This window comes from Lycorma delicatula, chromosome 1 (assembly GCF_047948215.1).
Source record: "Lycorma delicatula isolate Av1 chromosome 1, ASM4794821v1, whole genome shotgun sequence".
NCBI classification, from domain to species: domain Eukaryota; kingdom Metazoa; phylum Arthropoda; class Insecta; order Hemiptera; family Fulgoridae; genus Lycorma; species Lycorma delicatula.
Window position 1 is genome coordinate 139,907,620 of NC_134455.1, and position 24,331 is coordinate 139,931,950.

At 32.1% G+C, this 24,331-nt stretch overlaps 1 protein-coding gene across 2 annotated transcripts in view; it reads right to left on the reverse strand.

The window, feature by feature from the left end:
• LOC142323219 (acyloxyacyl hydrolase-like) overlaps positions 1 to 24,331 on the reverse strand; it is an 89,792-nt gene that overhangs the window by 23,100 nt on the left and 42,361 nt on the right. For both annotated transcript variants that reach the window (XM_075362584.1, XM_075362577.1), the window contains exons 6-8: positions 17,704 to 17,808; positions 5,646 to 5,839; positions 1,095 to 1,267 (exon numbers count right to left, since the gene is read on the reverse strand). In XM_075362584.1, coding sequence (XP_075218699.1) covers positions 1,095 to 1,267; positions 5,646 to 5,839; positions 17,704 to 17,808 — 472 coding nt within the window. The remainder of the gene's footprint in view (positions 1 to 1,094; positions 1,268 to 5,645; positions 5,840 to 17,703; positions 17,809 to 24,331) is intronic.

Genomic DNA, 24,331 nt, shown 5'->3' on the forward strand with positions numbered 1-24,331 from the left:
TATATTTTATCAAGTTTGTAATGTAATTTGAGATGAATATAAGAATATATAATGCAGCTGATGATGCGAGTAAATTGCAAAAGCGCTCTTTCATATATAATGGAATAAGGTAGTAAGTCATCCTACTTTATGTATTCTGTACTTTAATTGATCTAATAAAATAAACATATTTGTATATAGTACAGAGGAGTATGATTCTTAAAAGAATTGATTTAAAAAAAATAATGTACAGAGTGTTTCTAAAATGGTGGTGGCAAAAAATTGATGTAATTTTGTGTCTATTTTCATGTCCTCCACTTTACGTTCAATTCAATTAAATATTGTTTTTATTTATTGTTAATTCTAGTATTGTAAATTAGCATCAAATTAAATAATAATTTTCTCAAATAATAGCCCTAATAATTATGACATAAAATTGCAACATCAATTTTCTCTCATAACTCAACTATTTGTTAACTAATTTAAAAAAATAAAATGTCATTTTGTTCAAAATAAATGGCTTAATGTTTTAGCAGAAAACATAAATTTTTATAGATATAAAAATTTAATATTTATGGATATAACAGAATGAAAAATAAAAATGGCCACCATTTTATAATTTGCAGAGGTACTTGTCCTGTTTTATTGACAATTTTAAAATTTTATTACCAAGTTGATTATATTTGATAAGTTATATTTGATATATTTGAACTGATTCGTCTATCTGAACTTGAGATATAAATTTTTACATAAAAATACAAAATGGCGGACAGGAAGAGAACGAAGGAGAAATTACCCTTTTTTCTAAACATATTTTTTGTGTAGTTTTACAAGTAGAATCCAAAAAAGTATAGCCAGCCCACCATTGTATAAACACTGTGTATATGTATCTATATTGTATAGTATAGTACTGTATTTAGTATGTATATATATATATATATATATATATATATATATATATATATATATAATAAGCCATACTAAATATTTATTTAAAAATTCAATTATATCACAATGGGTGGAATCATTTTAAAGAAATCATGGATTTGTACTTTATTCTAAAGATTTGAAATAGAGTTTTTAGAAATGATAAACTATAACTAAAAGAATTTTACCTATTGGATGATACTTTTCTGCCAAGTCTAAATAAATACGACTTCCATCTACCAGTCCAACAAGTACAACATGACTATTCTTCGGCAGTCGCTTGTCAACTTTTGTTAAGAATTGCATTACATTAAATCTAAATTGTTCTGGAGTTGTCATGTTGGCCAATGTATCTGGTGAACTGTTAACATAAACAGCACAGTAAATGTTATCTCAGATTCAATTTTATAAACAGTATTCAAATATTTTGACTATTCTAACCTATCTCTTATTAATTAGTAAACTGTCCATATATTTTGGTGAAAAAGTTCAGCCCATGGTTCAATATAAGTTACTTCTACATAATAAAAATATTGAATTATAAACTAATACTGTAAAGTAACTTTATATCTAAACAAATACATCTGAATCTCAATCAATAAATGCAATATAACTTGTTTTTTTATATTAACAGCAGTGAAGCTAATAGCTAACTTTGTTCACAGTTTATTTCTATGTTTTCTTTTTGATAATTTGTTTTATCTTCATAACTATCGAGCTTCAGTTTATTTTTTGTTTCCAGCATATGACAATGTTTTTAACACTTGAACCTCATATTTTTTTTTTGGTTGAAAATGTGTTTTTTTTGTGTTTGTAAGTATAGAGAGTACATTTTTCAAACCAACCGAGCTGATTTGAGTGAAAATAAAAACACCAGGTTGCTGAGGAAAATGTGACAAACAACATAATATAATAAAAGAGATTATTGAGAAAAAATTTTCTGAATTTCCAATATATCGGAAGCAATTGTGTGAACATATCTTAAAAATAGAACAAAATTATTAAGACAGAGATGCTGGCATGCAAACTGTAAGGTTTATAACAGCTAACAATACTAGAGAAAGCATGATTGTAACATCTATGAATCTCAGCCAATACAAAGTATGATACAGATGACAAAGATGGCACATTAAATTTAAAAAAAAATTATTCCTTCTAACTTTCCCTTTTTGTTAAAATAATTGATCTAATAAAATAAACATATTTGTATATAGTACAGAGGAGTATGATTCTTAAAAGAATTGATTTAAAAAAAATAATGTACAGAGTGTTTCTAAAATGGTGGTGGCAAAAAATTGATGTAATTTTGTGTCTATTTTCATGTCCTCCACTTTACGTTCAATTCAATTAAATATTGTTTTTATTTATTGTTAATTCTAGTATTGTAAATTAGCATCAAATTGGTACTGGACACCACCAAATACATGTATTAGTTTGGTATCTAGCATACGTAAACAGCAATGATTACACAGGAATATACATTTTTATTTGTCACAGTATGTTTTTAATAACAGCTAATACTACATTTACCATATTGCTTTAAAGAAGGCTTTTATCAAGCAAATACAAAAGCTATCCAAAAAGTAATTTATGTTTTAAATTAAAATGCACAAAGAATAACAACGATGACATCAGTTATAGCACCTTAGAGTACAGGAACTCTCTACACATCTAGCATTGTCAAAAAGAGATATCCTATTAGTCATTAAATAACAACTATTTAAAATGTGTGCGTAATTAAGGAGAATCCTATTACTGCAATGTATGCACAGAGATAAGATTCCAATTTAATAAAAAATTAAGCGAATGAAATCTATCAATAGGTATATGAAGTAAAACGAAATAACACAATCAATGGATATGGGAAACGATGATACGGTATATTTAAATATGGGTAGACCAAAATCCACAAAAATCCATGATGAAAAGAGAAATGGGTCAGCCATACTAAGATCAGTTATTTATGAAATAATGACAATTATATTAGGCTATCATAAGTTTTGTGTCTGGTGGGTCCCTAAAGTTTTTTGATAATGTAATAGACAATGGATGATTTTGGCATTAACCTTAATCAAATGTTACAATATTGAACATGAAGCTTTTTTTTACGTAGAATTATTATGGACATTGAGGCTTGGGTTTCATGTGTAACTATTAAAACAAAAATCAATTATAAGACTGGAACCATCTCCAATCACTCACCAACAAATTCAAAAAAGTGTCAGCAAATTTTTTTATTTGAATAGCAACCAACTGTCTTTTTGACAGAAAAAAAGTCGAATAGGTCAATTTCATGGTAGCACCACAATAAATTTGGAAGTGCTATACTATATGGTAAAACTTAAAAAAGATGTCAGGAAAGGTCATTCAAAATAAACATTGTACAATGTTGAGCTCTGCAATAATTCTTTATTTACTTGCATGACCATTGTATGTTTGCATACTGCTAAGCATACGTCAAATTTTGCCATGATGATTTGAGAAAGAAGTGCTTGATCATCTTCCTTACAACATACATTTAGCACCTACTGCTTACCATCTCTTTACAAGCATGAAAAAAGAATGACTTGTATCCCAGCAGTTAGATATGTAATCCAGGAAGGAAAGCTGGCTCAAATCACACCTGAAGAAATTTGTTGTTGGAATTTAAAAGCTTGTGAAACACTGGGACAAGTGTTTGGCTGGAGACTATTTGGAAAATTAATACCAAACTTAAATAATTGTATTTATTTTTTTTTTTTAAGAACTGCTGGAACAGTTTTGAAACAATTTTTAAAAAAAATTGTTTAACTCTAAGCCATCAAAATTTCTATTTCAATAATTTTAGCACGGCTTAATTTACCAACTTGGGAATCAGAAAAACATTTTTTGCTAGTTATACTTGAAAACACATGTGCCTTGTGACATCTAACAAATCATATATCTAACAATTCATATAAACCTATCCTGGCATAATATTTTTCTTATTTTTAATGAATAATTTATTTTTATTGATTAATACTGAAATTGTTTTTGTTTATTTATAAGACTTTAGTCTTACAAATGACTATTCCATTCATTTATATACTGCAAAAATTGAAATTAGACAGGAAATAATAATATTGTGGTACAATTTTCCATTTTATTAGTATCCAAATTCTTTTAAAGTTAATTCATGATGGAAAAACAGTGATGATAGTTGCCATGAAGGCAAAAATGATGAACTAAACACACATCAGATAATTTGATACTAAACATAGAAAATACATGCACAGCTCAACCTCACTGGTTCTGTATGAGGTGTGGCTATTCAATAACAAGACATGCTGCTACAGAAGAATTGTGCATGCGCCAAATTTATACGACTAACAGCTGTGTAGCATGAAGCCTTCTCTTTCAATTCCTGCCACTCCAGTTTCTGTAGACAAATTAGTCTGGCCATGGCCTTCGTTTGGATAACATCTAATTATTGTTTTGCCGAAAAAAAGATAAGTTTTTATTAGAGCAAAGAATTGTGAAATTTCATATGAAAGTTGGAAAAACCGCTACTGGAACTTATCTTTTATTAAAATAAGTATATGGCAATGCATTTTTATCACATGCATGGATTTTTGAGAGGTTTAAGCGTTTCCAGGATAGCCGAGAAGGCATTGAAGATGATGTTTGATTGGGTCGCCCTGGCTATTACTTTTTTCGATATTAATGGGATTGTCTATCTTACTGGGTCCTGAAGGTCAAACTATTAATCAACATTACTACCTTGAGGTCTTTTCTCAACTCCATGAAGAAATAAGAAAGAATGAACCAAATTGTGTAAGAGCAAGTCATGGGTTCTTCAACAGGACAATGCACCGGCTCATACTGCATTGTCTGTCAAGACATTTCTAGCCAAATATAACATCCCAATGTTAGACTATCTGCCTTAATTCACCTGACCTGGCACCATGTGACTTTTATCTGTTCCCCAAGGTCAAATCTGCATTAAAAGGAACAAAATTTCAGACTGTTGAAACTGTAAAAGAAAAAGTGGTACACATCATCAAAGAGCTCACACAAGGACTTCCAGCACTGTTTCGAGCAATGGAAAATTTGCTTGGAGTATTTTAGGGTTACAGGAGTAGTATATATTGAAAGGGATAATAACTAAATATGTATAAATTTAAAATAAAATATTTTATAGCATTAGTCTTATTTAATAGCCACACCTCGTATGGTGAAGATGAATAGCAAACAATCAAAACCAATTCAACTGACTAAATCATCAAACTATTACAGATTGAATTAAATAATTGACACAATATTAGTAAACTTAGCAAGGTTAAAATGATTTCAGGTATGTAAAAATTCATGAATTTATTGTTGCTAAATTCATGAATTTTTACTTTTTCATTAATTTATGAATTTTTAATTATTTTTTTTATTTCATTTTTTATTTTTTGTAGATTTTCATAATTACAGTTTTCTTCTAAAGGAAAATGAAAAGTCTAATCAGAGAAATGTTTCTAACAGAAGTAGAAAGAGTACTGTAACATCATAAATGAAGCATACTTAGAAAATCTATCTGCATTTCAACTGTCATTGTAATCAGTAAATTTCATTTTTAATAGAATTAGTCTCAAGTTTTTATCATTCTAAGAAAATTTGGATGAAATTCACATACATAATTTTATAAAATATTACTTACAAACAACAAGGAAAATAAAAAAACATACAACTAATAAAAATTTACACTGATAAAAAATATGTCCATTTTACCATACTTGTTGCAAACATCATTTCCAAGTTCTTCATATAATAATAAAACTGGTTTATCCCTTTTTGGATCACGAGCGATTTTTTCTGAAGTATTGACATGATCAAAACTTAATTCACCATTACGACAGAGATTCTGATAATCACGATGGTTACATCTGTTCCGTTCTCTTAAACGTAAATAAACTGAATCAGTTTTACCCTGTTTAAAAAAAAATTATGAATATGTAATACAGTTTTATCTAATATCATAATCAAATATATGACTAATAACTAGAACATACATACAAAAAGTACTATAAGGTAATTTTTGAAGAAGAGATGGGTTATTTTTCTAGAATTTTTAATGACTTACGCAGTTGCCACTATTGAGAATTATCATGACAACTTATAAATATTTTTATTCATTCTAAATATATAAATATTTATATAATACAAAATATAACACATACACACACTTTTTAGCAAATGAGAAAGAGCATTCCTTCTGAAATGAAAGAGAAGTTTGATGCGGTTAAGCTGCATATGAATAAAGGAAGTATGCTCATACCAGAGTACTATCAAAAAAAATTTCAGTAGAACCAGCGATTTTGATAATTAATAAACCAAGATTCAAGAAAAAGGTGCATTACTGTACATAACAAACAAACCATTACTGATAAGGCAATATATATTTCATGGGAGGTGTTGATAAATTAGAATAAATGTTATATCAGTATTTAGATGATCAAAAAACAGTTAAGTACTGGAAAAAATCAACTTTTTCCAGCATGGTATGTTGTAGCATGGTTCTCAACTTGAACATTATTTACAAATGAAATACAAACTGTTTTCTCATTTAGATTATAATGTTATCTTTAGCAGAAAATTTGTCTCAGGAATGGTTAGCTGAACAGGAAAGCAAATCAATTCTGTTTTTAGTCTCCCAAGCAAATAAATAACACAACGTTATTGAGATAGTGATGATGCTGATACCACAAAACATTTTGAAGAACTCCCAGACAAGAAAAAAAAGAACTGCTGCTGTGTCTGCAGTAAAATATGCATTCAATTAAAGGAAAAAAGGAAGAATTTATATTTTTGTACACAAAATGCAAAAAGAGTTTGCAAATAAATGTCTCCTTTCCATACTTATTAAGTTCTTCTTATTAAGTTCTTCTAACTTCTTTTAACATTGTATTATTAGGTTAGGTTAGTGTATAATGTAGTGTATAATGTATATTTTCACAAAAAGTTTACTCTAATTTTTTTCAAATTTGTAAATAGCACATACTCTTTTCTCATTAATTGCATTCTAAAATTGCCTTTTTTCATATGTCTACTATAGGTAACTGTAAAGACGAGATTTTAGGCGTAATTGTTATAGGGTTGGAAGTGAAAATATTTATGAGGAACATTTTTTAAAAAACAATAAATTTGTTATAATGTTGATAAATGGGCAAAGATCTGTGTGTAGGTACAGAAAAATTATGTCTTTTGTTTGATATGAATGCTTTTATGGTTATAATTTGTATGTGCTATTTAACAGATTTAACAGCAAATTTAAAAATTTGAAAAAAATTAGAGTAAACTTTTTGTGAAAATATACATTTTTTATTGCATAAGAATAGAAATACTGTAATTTTAGATTACTTAAGTGTAAGTAAATGCTGAAAAAGAAATCATTCTTCATTTTGATACAAAAATAACAAAGTAATGATGTTTTTCTAAAGATAAAAATAGTCTGGCACTTTTAGCAAATAACTTACTTGGCTATTGACAAACCAGGTGATTCAAAGAGAACTTCACAACTTTAAAAGCATATAAATATTTATTGAGATAACTTACAGATTTGGTCAAGGTCTTATTTCATAGAAAACCACATCAAGTTTGTCATGCAACATTCACTTTGGTTTGATATGGCTTCCATTTGTAATACTGCATACATCCCACTCGAAGCCGATTTCATTCCAGACTGTAGCCAGCAAGTTGAGTGTAACCTCTGCAGCGACAGCATTAATTTGTTTGCATGGCATTTCTCTCGCCACCACCCCATTCGGTCACCCTAAAGCATAAGACCGAATGTCTGTGCCAGAAATGGCTACTGAACCTCGAAATGATTTAGTGACCAGTGTCCTAAATAGCTACTAGAGCTTACCTAACAGCGTGAGCGGACTAAGTGCGATGCCATACACCACTGGCTTATGTGTCCCAACCACTCACTTTTGCACACATTTGCAAAAAATGGGTAGGCGCACCCCGTCAACTACTAAAAATACATGACATCCATAAATTAAAATTCATTTCGTCGAGACAGCAATTCCCTGCTACGCCTAGGTCGCTGAATGCCAGCAAGAACCTGTCCACCATATTATAAGTGCTTGGAGCCTTAATTGGCTGGTGTTCAGCCATATATCTCAAGGTTAGCTTCCCACAGCAGTGCTTTAGGAGTCTTTAAGTAAACTACTGATGTTGGTTGAACATAGCAACCACATCAAGAAACTCCCACATGGTCCAACAATGCGGCTCTCGCCACATTGACTCGCCGCTTGTGAGTGGCCAATTTTCCCCTTGACCTCTAAGTTCCAGGGTGGCACGGTCTCTGGCCCCTCCCAAGAGCAAGGCAGTCAAATATAAGGTGTTCATTTATCTGCTCCCTGCAGACACACAGCTCATCAGCTGCCAGACAGAACTGAAACAGATAGTGGTTCAAATTAACATGGTTCGTGAGCGCATCTGGACACCCGTTGCCCTTAAAAATGAACTCAGGCATACCATCCCCCGGATCCTGTATAAACTTGTACAGGGATCTTCCCTTAGTCATGGTGTCCCATTCCAGTTGCCATGCTTCCACTGCAAGGCTCTGCAACCTCTTCCACAGGCAGGAGATGAGCAACTGAATGAATTTAGATCCGGTGCATTGTGTTCACTGTTCCATTCCGGTACTGGCCCAGCCCGAAACAGAATCCCAAATACCTCGGCCTCCCGACCTCTTCGCAAACTCCACATGGCTGCCCAAACTTTCACCACTAAATCGATTCGGAGAACCTTTTCCAATATGGTGGTAGCCTCATAGGAGGTTGTTTTAAAAACACCAGTGCATACAATTAAGGTTCTGTTCTGGGTACTCCTTAAATTTTGATGTAGTGCTCTATTCATATCCAACCTATGCGGTCAAACAGGCGCCGTGTAAGTGGTCATGCTTTCGAAGACACCTTGATACACCATGTACATTTGATGGCCAGACAACCCATAGTCCTTCTGAGCAATCCACCTAACTTTATGCATCACTGAGACGGCATCTGCTACTACTTGCCTAATGTGGTTACTAAACAGCAACTTCTCATCAAACAAAACACCTAGGTACTTATGAACTCTCACTCAGTTGATTACACAGCCTTTATACTTAATGTGGGGGTTTCAACTGTACGATAATTTGTCTGCACCCTTGAGAAGCATAAATTTCATCTTGGGCACAGAAATCTTTATATTTTGAATGTCCATCCAGATCTCCATGGTTGACAAGGCTGCTTATGCTCGATCTTCCAACTGCAGTCATGAATTACCACAAACTAAAAGGAGTCATCAGCGAAAGCCTGGGCCGTGACCCCCTTCTGGGAGTGTTAATCCCAGAAACCCAATCAAATACCAGGTTCCACAGCAGGGGACCGAGAACAAAACCCTGTGGGCTTCCCCTGGTGACAAAGTTTTCCACAGCTAGGTGCGCATCTTTAAACAGAGCCGTATGATTAGATACATAGACATGTACTATGGCCTGCAGGGCTATGAGAACATTGCGGTGTTCCAACTCATAGAGGACTTAACTCCAACACAAGGAAGGAAATTCTGTCTCTATGTCTATAAAAATTGCCAAAACATATTTACAGTCGGCGCTTTTCACCTTGGCAAGAGCATTTAAGATACAATCCTTGGTGTCAACCCCTTTCATGAAGCCATACTGGCCTCGATTTAGAAAACAGTTCACCTCAATGCTTTCCCAGAGCCAATCCACAACCAGCCTTTCAAGTAACTTGCCGATTACTGGCAAGAGGCTGATGGGTCGATAACTGTTGATCCATCAGATTGGATCCTTTCCTGATTTTACGGGCACTCTCACCAAAGCCACCATCCAACAAGACAGAAACCAACCCTAGCTAAGACATCCCGAGAACAGTCTGCCAAGCGGCTTTCTTATGAGAGGCAGCAGATGATATAATATATCTGGGCCAAAGTGATCAATCCTCAGTGCCTTTCTCAGTGGCATTCGAGAAACCACTCGGTCTATATCCACAAGATCCACAGCCCGTATGCCAGGGAATGGTGTCTAACCCACCCTGACACCAACTTCTGCTTCACCCTCCGAAGCAACTGGATCCACAGCCCGTACACCAGGGAAGGGCATACAGTATTAATTCAAAGTCTTAACTCAACAAAATCAGTAGGCAAAGGTGGTACACAAGCCAGATCTTTAATGAAACCTTACAAGAAAAAATCAAGCAAGGTCAAATCTGGGGAGTGAGGTTGCCATGCAAGGCAGTCATGGGTGTTCATCTTGTCACTGATGTGAAATATTGACCATCACTAAAAATGTATCATTGTCTGCAATTTTATCCATCATTTCCACACAAAATTGTAGTCAAGCAACTTTGTCGCCATCTGTAATGTGTTAACCATAGTTAGTTTGTATGCCTTCAAGCGCAATCGTTTGCATAATATACACCAAACAGTAGTTTGTAGAATGCCAATATCATATGATGCATGTTGAGTTGATTTCTTCAGACTGCATGCAAAGCTTTCTTTGAGTTGTTTCACTGCAGTTTCAGAGACACGTGGGCATCCTATTGATTTTGTACATTTAACAGAACTACCTGTCTCAACAAAGGTTTAGTGCCATGAGTTAATTTTATGCTTACTACGAGACCCCCTACCGTAGTTTCTACAAAGATTACACTGACAGAAAGTTGCTGACTGTAAATTGTGAAACCAAAACACACAACAAGCATCTTCTGCACCAGTAAATGTATCAATTTTTAATAACACTGGTGACAGTACTGGTGGCCGAATTCAGTACTAATCAACTATGTGAATCAAAATGTGATGTTTTCTATGAAATAAGACCTCAATCAGAACTGTTTGTTATCTAAATAAATTTGTATATGCTTTTAAAGTGACATCCTTTTTGAATCTCCCCCCTTCAGTACATTGAATGAAATATATAAAAAATATAATGTAAATATTGAAATATATGATATATTGAAAAAAATTTAAGTACATTTGTACTTAAATTCTATAATGTTCATAATGATGCTTCTAGTGAAGGTCTTACAATGAAAGGTTATGTTTATTGAAAGCTTTTAGTTTTTACCCATATTCCATGGACTTATGTTCTGGAGTAACAGCTCTTCTGATATTCAATAATCTATTACACTTCTATATAAATTAATTGAGAACAATCAAACCACTTCAGTTCTATTGTTTTATACTTCAGAGAACACTGCTCATCCCCATGAGCAAAAATTTCACTAATTCAAATGAACTGACTAAATTAATATGGAATGGTTCTTAAAATCTCAGAAATGTAAATAAGGAAGAAAATTGTAAATCCTCACACTTCTCAATCAACTGGAATACCAAACCACTGCTGACCAGAGATGGTAAGCTACTCTCTGCTTCATCACACATGTTTTAATAAGAAGGAATGTTTAAAAAGAATTATTGTTTACTAGATGGACTGTCATATAGGTAAACCTAATTTATTATTTTTGTAATTTCTATAATGTTCGAGAAATATAGTTTTAAAGGATCTATTCTTCATTCTCATTAAATCTTATTATCTAAGGTCTTTGGTAACAATTTTTCATGAAAGTATGTTCATCAATATAAACTAACTAAAAATGCTTCCTAATTTTTTAATCAAATACATTAACCCATTTGCCCATGAATTTTTCACTGCACAGTAGGGTAGTGTTAATAGTTACGCATGCCTAACAATACTATTCTTTTTTATAAGCTAATAATTCCCTTGTACTAAATTACTCTTGTAATCCACCTTTTACTTTCTTGTACAAATTAAAGGAAGTATTGTGATCTAGTTGTTCACCTCCCTTTTTGATTGAAATTGACTGGACCAAAAGTGTCCCAAAAAACCCAACACCCAAAAAATTTGGATTTTGGACTTTTTCTTAACTGCAGTAACAAACCCTCAATAAGAGCTTTTCAACTATATATCATAAGTGGTACTTATTCTCATTGGTTCCAGAGTTATAGCCAAATAAAATTTTAATTAATGGAATATTTGATCTTACATGTGGAAGGCACATCGATTCAAATCCGACTTCATCTCCTTTTTTTTTTTTAATAAAAATATATTGATTTATTAATAATTATTAACCTCTGATTGTAATAAAGTTTTAACAATAAATAATAATTCAATAATAACATTAAAAAAAAATATCAGAAGTTATTAAAAAAATAAAATTTGATGTACTTTCATTTTTAAAAAAATGTGTATATGTAATAAAATACTTTTATGTTCTGAGTTTTTTAACAAGCATTTTTACATGAAACAAATAAAATAAACAATCTTTAAAACAGTTATGGTAAATAAGACAAAACAAAAATTCATTTAATTTCACTGTCAACACACCCTCAATCACTACCCTATAAATTACTGAATTCAAAAAACAATTTTACAAAAAGAAAAAGCTTTACACAGTTTAAATTTATAACATGGAAGAATTACACTGATACACAAAAAATATTTTTGTAATGTTTCTCTTAGTGTGATACCATTTCTGGAATTGATGTTTTGCCTACATTACAGATCTGTAAATACATTTTTTCTATCATCCTTAGTTTTAAATAAATTATGCTTAAAAAAAATTAAGAGAAAATATAGTTAAATCTGTAAAAGTTATAATTTTGCATGACCATACTTATGTTAGAAACATTTTTCTGGTGCTTTTCTTTTATAAATAGCTTCAGACACATCCCAAATTAATGTCCAACAGTAATCGGATAGCATGTTAGTATTCCATTTCCCTTTATAGCGGCTTTCCATCACCGAAATGTCTCAGTGGGAATGTTCACTGTGTTTGTCACTTACGTCTCTGAGGTTGTCCAAGAAAAAATCCTGTTGTGAGTGGTGGAAATGTATTTTCAAAGACATATTACATCCCATAGCTCCGTATCAAGTAAGAAGCTGATTAACAACAATATCAAGGTAATTGTCCATCAGACAATTTTTGTTTGTCAAGAAAAGTTTTGCAAACATCTTTAAATGAAGCCCAAGCTAGACTCTCTACATTATTTAATATTGAGTTAAATTCATTATCTTTGACCAAATCTCTTATTTGAGGACAAACAAATATTCCTTCTTTAATTTTTCCTTCACTTCGGAAATTTCTACCTGATGTACAAAAATCTTGGACATCTTTCTTCTTCATTGCTTTCACAAAATTTTTCATTAGTCCTAGCTTGATATGGAGAGGGGGTAAAAATATTTTTTTGGGTTCAACTAAGAGCTCATGAATAATATTTTTCCCATTTGAAGTTAAATTGTCTTGTTTCTTACACTCTTTGGTAACATAATGTTTATCCCTAGCTCAGCTGTTCCATTCGCAAAGAAAACATATGTACTTAGTACCACCTAACTACATGCCTAACCAAATAGGTAGCTACAACTTTCAAATCACCACATATGTTCCAGATGTGTTTTTTATAATTTATTTTTTCAAGAACGTCTTTCATCACATTGTATGTCTCTTTCAAATTAATACCATAAGCGATTGGTATCGAAGGATATTTGTTAACATTGTGTAGTAAAACCACTTTTAAACTATACTTAGATGAATCTATGAAAAGGCACCAGTCCTAAGATTTATGAACTTGTCCTAAGTGCAACATAAGCTCATCAATATTTGTGCAATAAACCAAATAATTTTCATCATTAAACTACTGATAAAGTTCTTTTTGTTGGCTTTGAAAGCCTGAAATTTTTCTATTTTTATGAAGTAAATGCCAACTTTGCAGTCTTGATCCTAACAGTTCAGATTGATTTTTTGATAAATTTAAATCCCTAACCAAATCATCTAATTTACCTTGTGATATAAGATGTGGCTTATTGTAAGATAATTAAAAATCAAAATCATTGTTGCCTTCTTCAGTACTGCCTGATTCTTCATCGCTGCTTTCGAAACAGACATTCACAGGAGGTCAGGAACTGGAATAATTTCACTGTGAGGTACAGGCCTGATTGCAGATTGCAATAAAGGATAGTTTAGATTTTTTAGAAATTCCAGTCACACTTGTTAAACAAAAGTAACAATCGGTTACATGATCCTTTGGTTCACGCCAAACCATAGGTACACCAAATGGCAAAGCCTTCCATGTACCTTTCAGCCATTCACTTAAATATAATTAGTGCATACTATATGAGGAGCCCATATCTTATCCAGATCACCAATTTTACACTGAAAGTACAAATGATATACTTTTTTAATTAAAGATGTACGTTTTTCTATTTGATTTTACGATAAACTCACTACATGAATAACAAAAGGCGTCCACATCATTTACACAATTTCGAGGTATTATGACACTGTACTGTTAACAAACTTAAGACAGTAATAAGACTGAACAAAATTAACTCATTCCTAAATCCAGTGCTTAATATAAACAACACAGCTGTGTTTTCAGCTACACGTTTTGACCTGCACAGACATGATTAATCTTGTCCATCAAGGCTCACTCTTCAGAATTAGATACAATGTCATAATATGTGACTGTGGCATGATTTAATTCTTTGTCTAGTATTGTTTATTTATAGCTTACAAATTATGTTAACAAAATTAAATAATAAAAAATAGCTAACAAAATATAATATAGGAGCTTAAAATGCTAACTGTACATTGAAAAATGAAAAAAATCCTTTAATTAAAAATTAAAAATTTTTCAAAAATGGTGGGTGATAGAAATATTCTGAGTTCATATTAAGTTTTCAGCATTAAAAAGCAGATTAAAATCATGCATCACATGTTAGGAAACAAAAATTATCAGGAAATGTGATAAACTTAATTTTCCAGCACAACATTAAACTTATAGAAATCTATAATGCCATTTTTAAACAAAAATGGGTGTACAGGTTCTAGAACTGGTACACCCTTCTTGTTTTCAACTAGAACTGTCAGAACAGATCAATCAATCAAACTTAGCAGATGGTTTATGTTTAAATGAGCAAAAGCAATGTTTAATCACTCCAAGACTCAATTATTCTTTTTTTTAACTTAAACTGTTGATCCTTATATTAATTAATAGACATACATCCCATTCCTGCCACTACTAATTTAGTTTTCTAAAAGATATCTTTTATAACCAGGTAATAAAATATTTAAAAAACAAAAATAGTAAGTAATACTAAAATAAAAATCTGTGTGGAATTTATAAAAATTAAACATAATGATTGTGATGGAATCCATATAAGAAAAACAAATAGAGCCTTAAAACTAGATTTCTTGAATGTTACAGAAATTACAAAAATAATAAATAGGTTTATCTAATATGCCAGACCATCTAGTAGACAATAAACATCTATTTCTGATATTGACATGATTTAAGTGTTAGAAATTAAAAAAATAAGGCAAAAAAATTAAATATATTAGAAAAATATTACATATATAAATACAATCAGAATTTCGATTCTATAAACCATCACACAAGATTTGAGGGAGACATTCTTATAAGAACAGCAAATATAGCAGCACTCATATAATAAATTAATACATAAATTTCATTATAACATTACAGAACTGAAATGAACATTAAATGCATGGTTTATTTTAATAACATAGTATTTTGTTAATCTTTTAATATGCTTATTTAATGTGCAAATAAAATAAATTCAATCATGGCCGAGGATGCAGGATCCATGAAAGTACTATCATGTTAAAATTAAAATATGTCTTATCTCAATATTCTGTACTAGGTGGTTTATATCAATAGAATTTAATATATATATATATATTTCTGACCACAATTGGGTGTTACTATCACTACTCAAAAGTACTGGGGTCTAATTTTTTTTTAAAAACTCACTTCAAGTTACTGAAATTATGCCCAAGTCACCATTAATGAGATCTAAACTTGAAAATAGAATACTTGAAGCGTATAAAATCAAATGTCATTTGTCTTTATGTACTAAATAGAATAAAGAACAAACAAATTACATTTAGATAGAAAATTGCATTAAATTCGTTCTATTAGTTTAGTGTAATATCAAGCTGAAATTGATGAAATATTGACTGTATGAATTGAAACACATTATTAAATAACAGGTTCCTTTAAAAAATTATTTTCCTAAAACAGTAAAAGTGAATTATGTAAATAACATAATTGTAATTTTTGCCAAAAAGGTTGGTGTTATCCAAGCTAAAAAAATATTCAAAGAAAAAAAAAGAGCTGTAAGGAGTTAAACAAATACAATGATATAACCTTTTCAAAAATCATTGAACTGTGGTAGAAGTGAATATATAGGAACAACCCAACCCAAAAACCAAGCTGTCACTGCAGTAAATGTCATCAAACACTCTCACACTGAAGAACACAAGACAGGTGAAAATTAGAGGAATTAGTGATACAGGATATGGATTTTTTTTATACTTGGAGTTGTAAATTATACTTCAAAAGTCAAACAGTTAAGATTTGGTTTAGTTGTGAATGAGAAGAGGGATTGTAATGAAGTTTGCATGATTTTAACACAGTCTTTCATAATTAAAATGTTGAATTCTTAACGACTTGGCAATATATCATACTGAACTCTGCCAAGGACTAATGAATGACAAGTTGACATGTCAAATATCTGTGATACTTTATATATTTGTTATTTGATTTCAAACAGCTTACTTTGGTTATTTTAAGTTGTGCTGTCACTTGGAGAGCTGATTTTGTTAAAATGAAACATTTTATTTTAAGAATGAGATACTGTGCATATTTCACGCTGCCAATTTTTAACTTTTTTTTTTTTTATGTGCTCATTTCATCTTCATGCTTTCCATATTTCTTAAGATTTTTTAAAGTTTACCTTTGATTTTTTTATATAAAAAAAATTAAAAATAATATGATATAAATAAAAAATATTATTTCAACCTTGCTGATTAGATGATGACCTAAAAAATAATTACCAAATGGAAAGTGATCACACTAAATTTGGTATAGACAGAAAACAAGTTTAGTATTAATAATTTATTTTTTCATTTTATTGAATTTATTATTTTCTTAATATAAAATCTTGCTTCAATCAAACATAAAAAGCTACTACGTAAATTACAATATGGTATGGAGGTAAACTGTGAAAAAAGGTAGTTCACTATGGCAGGTGACACATTAATAAGTCGTATAAACTTTTTATGGACATGCAGCTCAGGCTTAGCGAATACACTTGTTTTCCCATGCAGAGCTGCATACAAACGACTTCAAGATGATACAGCATTTTAATGTTTACTTATTAACTAAAAATATGATTATAATATTTACCAACTACTCTTTTGATTTTGTAATTCCACAAGCTGAAAATGATGCTAAAAAGATTGGTGATTGAAATGACCATCAATTTTTCATTATGAAAAATTTTATTACAAAGCTAAATAGCGTTTTAAACCATCCTGTTTGGTTTCTGATTTGAATAATGAGAAGTATGTTGAATCTCAGGGATCATATGTTAAAGGAGATAAGAGATACTGTGAAATATGAATATTTTTATTTGAATGCCTTAAACTTAGACTTTTATTTTAAGAGACCTCATATTTAGGATCAATATGAGGTATTTCAAATGATAACATGGGAAATATATAAGTCAAGAATTGCCTGTATCACAGTGGGTAATAAATGACAATTAATTATTATCAATTCATATAAGAAAAAGAGACTAAAATAATAAGATGGAATTTTTTCAGTCAAGAAAACTTTATGCTTAATTCTTATATTTTTTATATTTTATCACAGTTTTATCATTAGCAAACTATTATTCTATTAACTGGGTATCAGATTGTGAAGAATATATAAATAATAAATGAATTCTGTATGAATAAATACCTGAATCAATTCAGGAGAAGTTGTATTCATAAATCCTGTGCTAAATCCCAATTGAGGCCAATCTAATTCATCACATAAAGGATCAGATATATTAACTAAGGCATTCTGTAAAAAAAAAAATAAAAATAAAATAATATCGTTACTAATATGTTTAACACCTGCTATGATAACTCAATTAACAGATGCTAATCTAAAAAAAATTGTATTACAATTTTATCAGAACCAGATTAAGAACTAGAATTTACAACCTTCAATTTGAACAATCCTTCTATTACTGCTTTTGCTAAAAAGTTAAAATTTTCTGTTAATACTGAAAAATTTATTTTGAAAATTAAGAATTATTTTTTTATTGTTTATTACATGCATTAATATATTACAGCTAGCAATGAAATCCACTACACAAACAAAAATTCAATGGCTCTAAAATTTATTTTGGCAACTTCTTTCATTAAATGGAAAGTGTGAAGTGTTTGCAGGAAAATAATCCTTTCAGAGAAAGCGACATGGATCATCTTTCATGTATTTGTACATTTTTTTTTTAAATTTGTTTAGTAATATATAGAAAACTTTCCAACAGAAAGTCTTTCTCCAGGAAAATGTACAGTATTTACAAAACTTACAAATTTTGTTAAGATTTGCCACATGAATATCTACAAGACATTACTCACTTATGTTGTTTAAGACCTTATTAAAATGTAGCATTTTATTTAGCTTAAAAAACTGTTAACGTCAAAATTATTGTGGTTTTGATTCTTTTGAAGAATTTTTTCAGGCATTTCTTTTTATCTATTCATTTTTCTTTTTTTTAAGTTGAATATTTTTATTCTCTGATTTTTAGATAGATGAAATCTTGCATTTTTATTTTTCTATTTTTCAAATTTATTTTTATTTTCTACTAATCTGCTTTTGCCAATAATTGTATTTTTTTCTTTTCTTTATGATAGCTAACAATTACCAAAAACCATCACAAGAAGCTTCCATCCCTTGAGTAACAACATTATTGTTCAAAAACCAAGCTGTCTTGATTTTCAAAAGTAATAATTTCTTGAATCCTGGTTAACCAAGAATCATGAATTAGAAATGTTAGCGCACCACTACCTACTCTTGAATATTTAATAAATCTGAAGAAGAAATCAGAAACTGATAGTGTACGAACAGTTTTCCTGTTGCTGCAATATCCACATTACCAATATATTCCCCATCTTTAGACAAAAGGTTTTTATAACCTGATGGTTCATCTGCAGGAACCCTGTATGTAGGATTACTTATAACATAAGCCTAAATATGAATACTAATTCATTCCAACTGTAAACCATCTCTTCAACAATCTGAAATGTTGATTGAAATTCATTATATCACATCTGAGTTTGGTACAGAAAATAAAACATTGTGACAACTGTCATCATGAACAAATTTTATTGTGGGACATAATATAACAGAAAGAATTTATATATATATATATATATATATATATATATATATATATATAAAAATATTTTTTGACTAAGTTAAAGTACTTTTAATGAAGTATTTCTGAAAAGAACTCTAGAAAGTAATATGGTTAAAGGAAAAGATAAAAATAAAGTTCTGAAAAGAGTTATCTTTTATTAAATATCTCTATACATACAAAATACTCTGTAAAAGTAGTATATGAACAAACAACTGTACAATTTGACGTTAAAGCTTGCACTGACTTGGCTAGAATGTGAACTACAACTGAAATAGTGGAAATTGATTGATGTAGGAAGGAGTAGATGTATACAGTTTATAAGGACATTAATGTTATAAGAAGGAACAGAAAAGCATCAGCCATTACCAACTAAATGTACCCAAATAACTTAATGTAGTTTTTAAGACTGATAAACTTTATGGCTTTTGTTTTGACACAAAATGTTTATACTTTCTGGACTGGTCTGAATTCATTCACAAGTTTTTCAAGTAATTTTCTAGCAGGCTTTCAGACACACTTGACTATTAATGCTTTATGAAAAATATAATCAAAAAAAGGTATTGAACAACACAGAAAAAAGTAAAATCAGCTGGTATCACTCCAGAAATGGAAAAATATAAAAATCTTAGCCTTTTATACAACAAATTATGTAATTATATAAAAAATATATTTGTTGTTTATTATTTTCTGGTATTATTTTATACTTACCAAGTGAATTATACTTTAAATATAATAAAGCATTTTTATTATTCTTTTTGTGACATAAATATTGAGTTATATTTATTTGTAAAACTACTTTGTGGTGTGAAAATTTGCCCATATTAAAACATAAACAGAACACTAAATAACAAAACAGATTTAAGACAATAAAGATACTTTGATGTAATTATGGGAACATCTAAGATAATTAGCTGCAATATGTGATATTTTGGTTGTGTGGGTAGCCTTTATGGTAATCTAGGCCACTTGTATAAATATTAGTTGTGACTGGGACTGACTTGTACAGTTTAGTATTAATTTATATTTAAGTTATATTAAAGTTATAAATATTTAGTTCAATTTAAATTGTTAAACTTAATTATTATTTATTTCGGTATTTATTATAAGTTGTTGTTTATTAGCAACCACTTGGCAACAGTTTTGTTTACCTCGTTTCTTTACCTGTGTTTCTATTGGTAGTTATTTTGTTAAGGTGTTTCGCCATTGGCTGTTGTTTATCTTCAACATCAGTGTGCGTTTTGTGTTTAGGATACTGTTTTTGTGGTGTTTGTGATTTCAGAAATGTCTGAAACTGAAGGAAAAAGGGTAAGTCCAAACAGGCTAAACCTTACGAGGTGATTATGGAAACGACTGAGGTTAAGCTTGACGACTCTTCATCCTCTTCTGGGGATGAGTAGTCGCGAGCAAGTGCTTCTGGTTCTTCATGAGCGGGAAAGATCAATTAATGATTGAGAAGTTTTCTAAAGGTAATGGAGGAGCTGGAGGTTTAGTCCTGTTAGTACAGATGTTTGAAGAGAATTAAGAGAGACTTCTTAATTCAATTTTTGGAAAACCCAAGAAGTACTAAGGCTAATCTGTGAGGTAAGATTCTCGCTAAGATCAGGGAACTCAAACCCACTGTTGAGGCCTTGGTCCAAGGCTATGAATAATTGGCTATTAAGCCTAGGTGTCAGAGGTTGTGCGGGAGATAGTTTCCACCCCTTACATGGTTCCACAGCAGAGGTTGCCTCAGTGTACATAGAGGTGTATGCAAAATGGTACACAGAGGTGCTGAAAGAGAAGCGGGAGGCTAGTTAGTCCCATAAGCAGCCAGAGGTTGTGTTCATCAACCTAAAGGAGGGGGCAACTACTAAAACAACTAAGGAGATGAAGGAAGAGTTTGAGGTCGTTCTCTGACAAAAGAGGCAGAACCTGAGAATTACTAATATTAGAGAAATGAAAAGTGTTTACTCTTCATTTCTGATGACAAATAAACTGTGTGGGTCATTTCTGACTCTTTTAAAGTCGGAAAGTCTGACATGAAAGCCAATCCTAAAGCCAAGAGGCGTACATGGAAGTGATTGTCTATATGACATAGATCGATGCCTGTCTGAGGAAGAATTAATGGCACTCATCAGGGAGCACAATACAGATGGATTAGGCCACACTCAAATCTGAGTATCAATTATTATTTAAATCGGAAAGACGCAAGGTGTAGCAATACCATGGGATTTTCGAGGTTAGTCCTAAACTTTTCAAGAGCTTCACTGTGGAGGGAAGGTTGTTTGTAGACTTTTCTTCATGTAAGGTCAAGAAGTATTTAGATGTCTAGCGCTGTTTTAAGTGCTGCAGGATTGGTCACAGGGCTAAATTCTGTGAACATCCTGCAGTATGAGTCATTGTGGTAACAAAGGACACATGCATGAGGAGTGTCCAAAGAAGTCGGAGGGTCCGACTTGTGTTAATTGCAAATTTCGAAAGATTATAAGCATTCTATGAACAGTAAAGATTGTGGTTGTTATCAGAGAGCTCTCTTTCAAGAGCTCTCAAGATAACAACCACAATCTTAAACATAGAATTATATGCACTATAATTCTACATTGTTAAATGATTAGATTTGGTCAGTTAAATGCAATGGGTGCATTTAACTGACCAAATCATTGCTCAGGTTGAGTTTTGGAGAGGTTGCATTATGTAGAGGATTGGATGTTGTTTTGTTGCAGCAACCATATATTGTGTCCGGTGATCTGCCATGTTTTTATTGCTGGAAGAGTCACAATTGTGGTTCTGAAAGCATGTCTGCTGTTTTGCATAGAAGGGAACTTGATTGAGGTTTTATTTAACGGCTCTCAAATAATCATGTCGTTGTCCGTGAGGGGTGTTCAGAACTTGCATCTGTATGTTGCTAGTTCATATTTCCAGTATGAAGATCCTGCTGATCGTTATCTTGAAGTCTGGGATAAAATCCTATGTCTTTCTGGAACTAATCCAATCTTATAGGTGCAGATGTGAATGCTAAGTAACTCTTGTGGCACAGCGGTTTCACCGATGATGGCAGTGAATTAATAGAGAGGGCTTTTTAGCCCAGCATGATTTACAGGTATATAACATACCTGGTGAGTTGCCCACCTATGCAGTATGGTAGATGGGCATCGATTGTTTGATGGAACGAACATCAATGTTACCGTTGATAGGTTTATTCCTGCCAATGTTTGTAATTGGAAGGTAGTTAATGATTGCTCATATGATAATCGATTGATTGTCTATAAGATTGCTAGTGACTTGAGCGAGCGCTACCGATATAACATTTCAGTTCAGCAGGGTCGTTTCCTGCACAGGCAGGTGAACTGGAAGGACCCACCGGGTTGGTCTAGTGGTGAACGCGTCTTCCCAAATCAGCTGATTTGGAAGCCGAGAGTTCCAGCGTTCAAGTCCTAGTAAAGCCAGTTATTTTTACATGGATTTGAATACTAGATCATGGATAACGGTGTTCTTTGGTGGTTGGGTTTCAATTAACCACACATCTCAGGAATAGTCGAACTGAGAATGTACAAGACTACACTTCATTTACACTCATACATATCATCCTCATTCATCCTCTGAAATATTATCTAAACGGTAGTTACCGGAGGCTAAACAGGAAAAAGAGAGAGGTGAACTGGAAGAAATTTGTTGACTTTCTTTCAACCAAGCTCAAAATCAAAGTAGCTCAAAGTTTGGATCAAAGTCTGGATGTTTTGGATTTGGAAGATCTGGCAGTTGATTTGTCAGCAGCTTTTATTGATACCACTGCAAGTTCAATTCCCTAGAGTTCCTGTTAAGAGAGGATTGCATCATGGTGGAATAGGGAACTGACTGGCATGAATAGGGCTGTTTGTCATTTGCGGAGATCTTCTCAACATGAGGATGATCTGGAACAACAGGCAACCCTTGTGCTGAATACAGAAATCTGATATCTCATTACTTTCATAAAGTCTGAACTGTGAAAAGAGAATCCTGGCATTCCTTTGTTCATGAGCAGGGGAACAGGGACCCCCTGGGGCATAGTATATAGGGTCTTGAGACACTAACAATGAAAGGACATTCTTCTGCCTGCTCTCTCAACCAGGTTTGGTATAATTTTGAATGCTTCTGAAATTTTACACAAATTACTAGATGACTTACTACCTGATACTAGTGAAGCTGAAGAGACTGCATACCATCTACAGATGTGGTGAGAGGTTGCTCAGTTCTGTGGGGGTGCAGTGTCCTTAGAGATTACCAAGGCTGAGGTGCATCAAGCTATCCGTAGTTTAGGTAAGGGCAAGGCCCCAGGCTTTGATGGAATAACGGCAGAGCTTCTTGTTCACTTGGTTGGGATGAGCACAAGAATTCTCACATGAATTTTTAATAAATTGTTGTTTGGTGGCTACTTCCCTGTGTTTGAAGAAGGAGATTGTAAAATTGTTGTTTAAAGGTGGCGACAAGGATCCTGCCATTACTTCTTCATATAGGCCATTACTTCTTCAAGGTCTTTGAAAGGGTTCTGTATCTGTGTATAAATGAGAGGTTAACCTCACAAAGATTTTTGATGAAGAATCAGTATGGGTTTCATCCTGGAAAGGGTACTGAGGATGCCATACTTCGTGTAATGAGTGTGGTAATGACCAGTGAGATAGATGGATTATGTCCTGGGGATTCTCCTGGACATTTCCGGAGCATTTAATAATTTATGATAACCTTCTGCTATTTACCAACTCCAAAAAAGAGAACGTACTTTAAGTGATTTGCAAGTTATGCAAAGTTACTTCAGTCATAAGAATGTACTGCTCCACTATGAGGTTGGCAAGACGCCGTCCAAGGGATGTCCCTAGGGCAGAGTGTTGGGTCCTTTATTGTGGATGGTGGAGTTTGATTCTCTCCTGTGAGTGAGGTTGCCCAGCAGGTGCTGCATCAGGCGTGGCTTATGCTGATGATGGACTCCTGCTGGTCGAAGTAAACTCGCAGAGGGAGGTTGAACTTTGAGCCACTAAAGCTTGCAGGATGCTTAAGCTGTGGGATAATAAACACAAGATAATGTTTAGCCCGGAAAAGACCATGATGATGCTCCTCAAAGGCCGTACGGCAGCGAGTTGGCGAGTCCATGTTTCAATGGCAGGCCAACATATACAATATGTTCAGGTTCAAAAGTACCTTGGGATGTTTCTTGATGAGAAACTG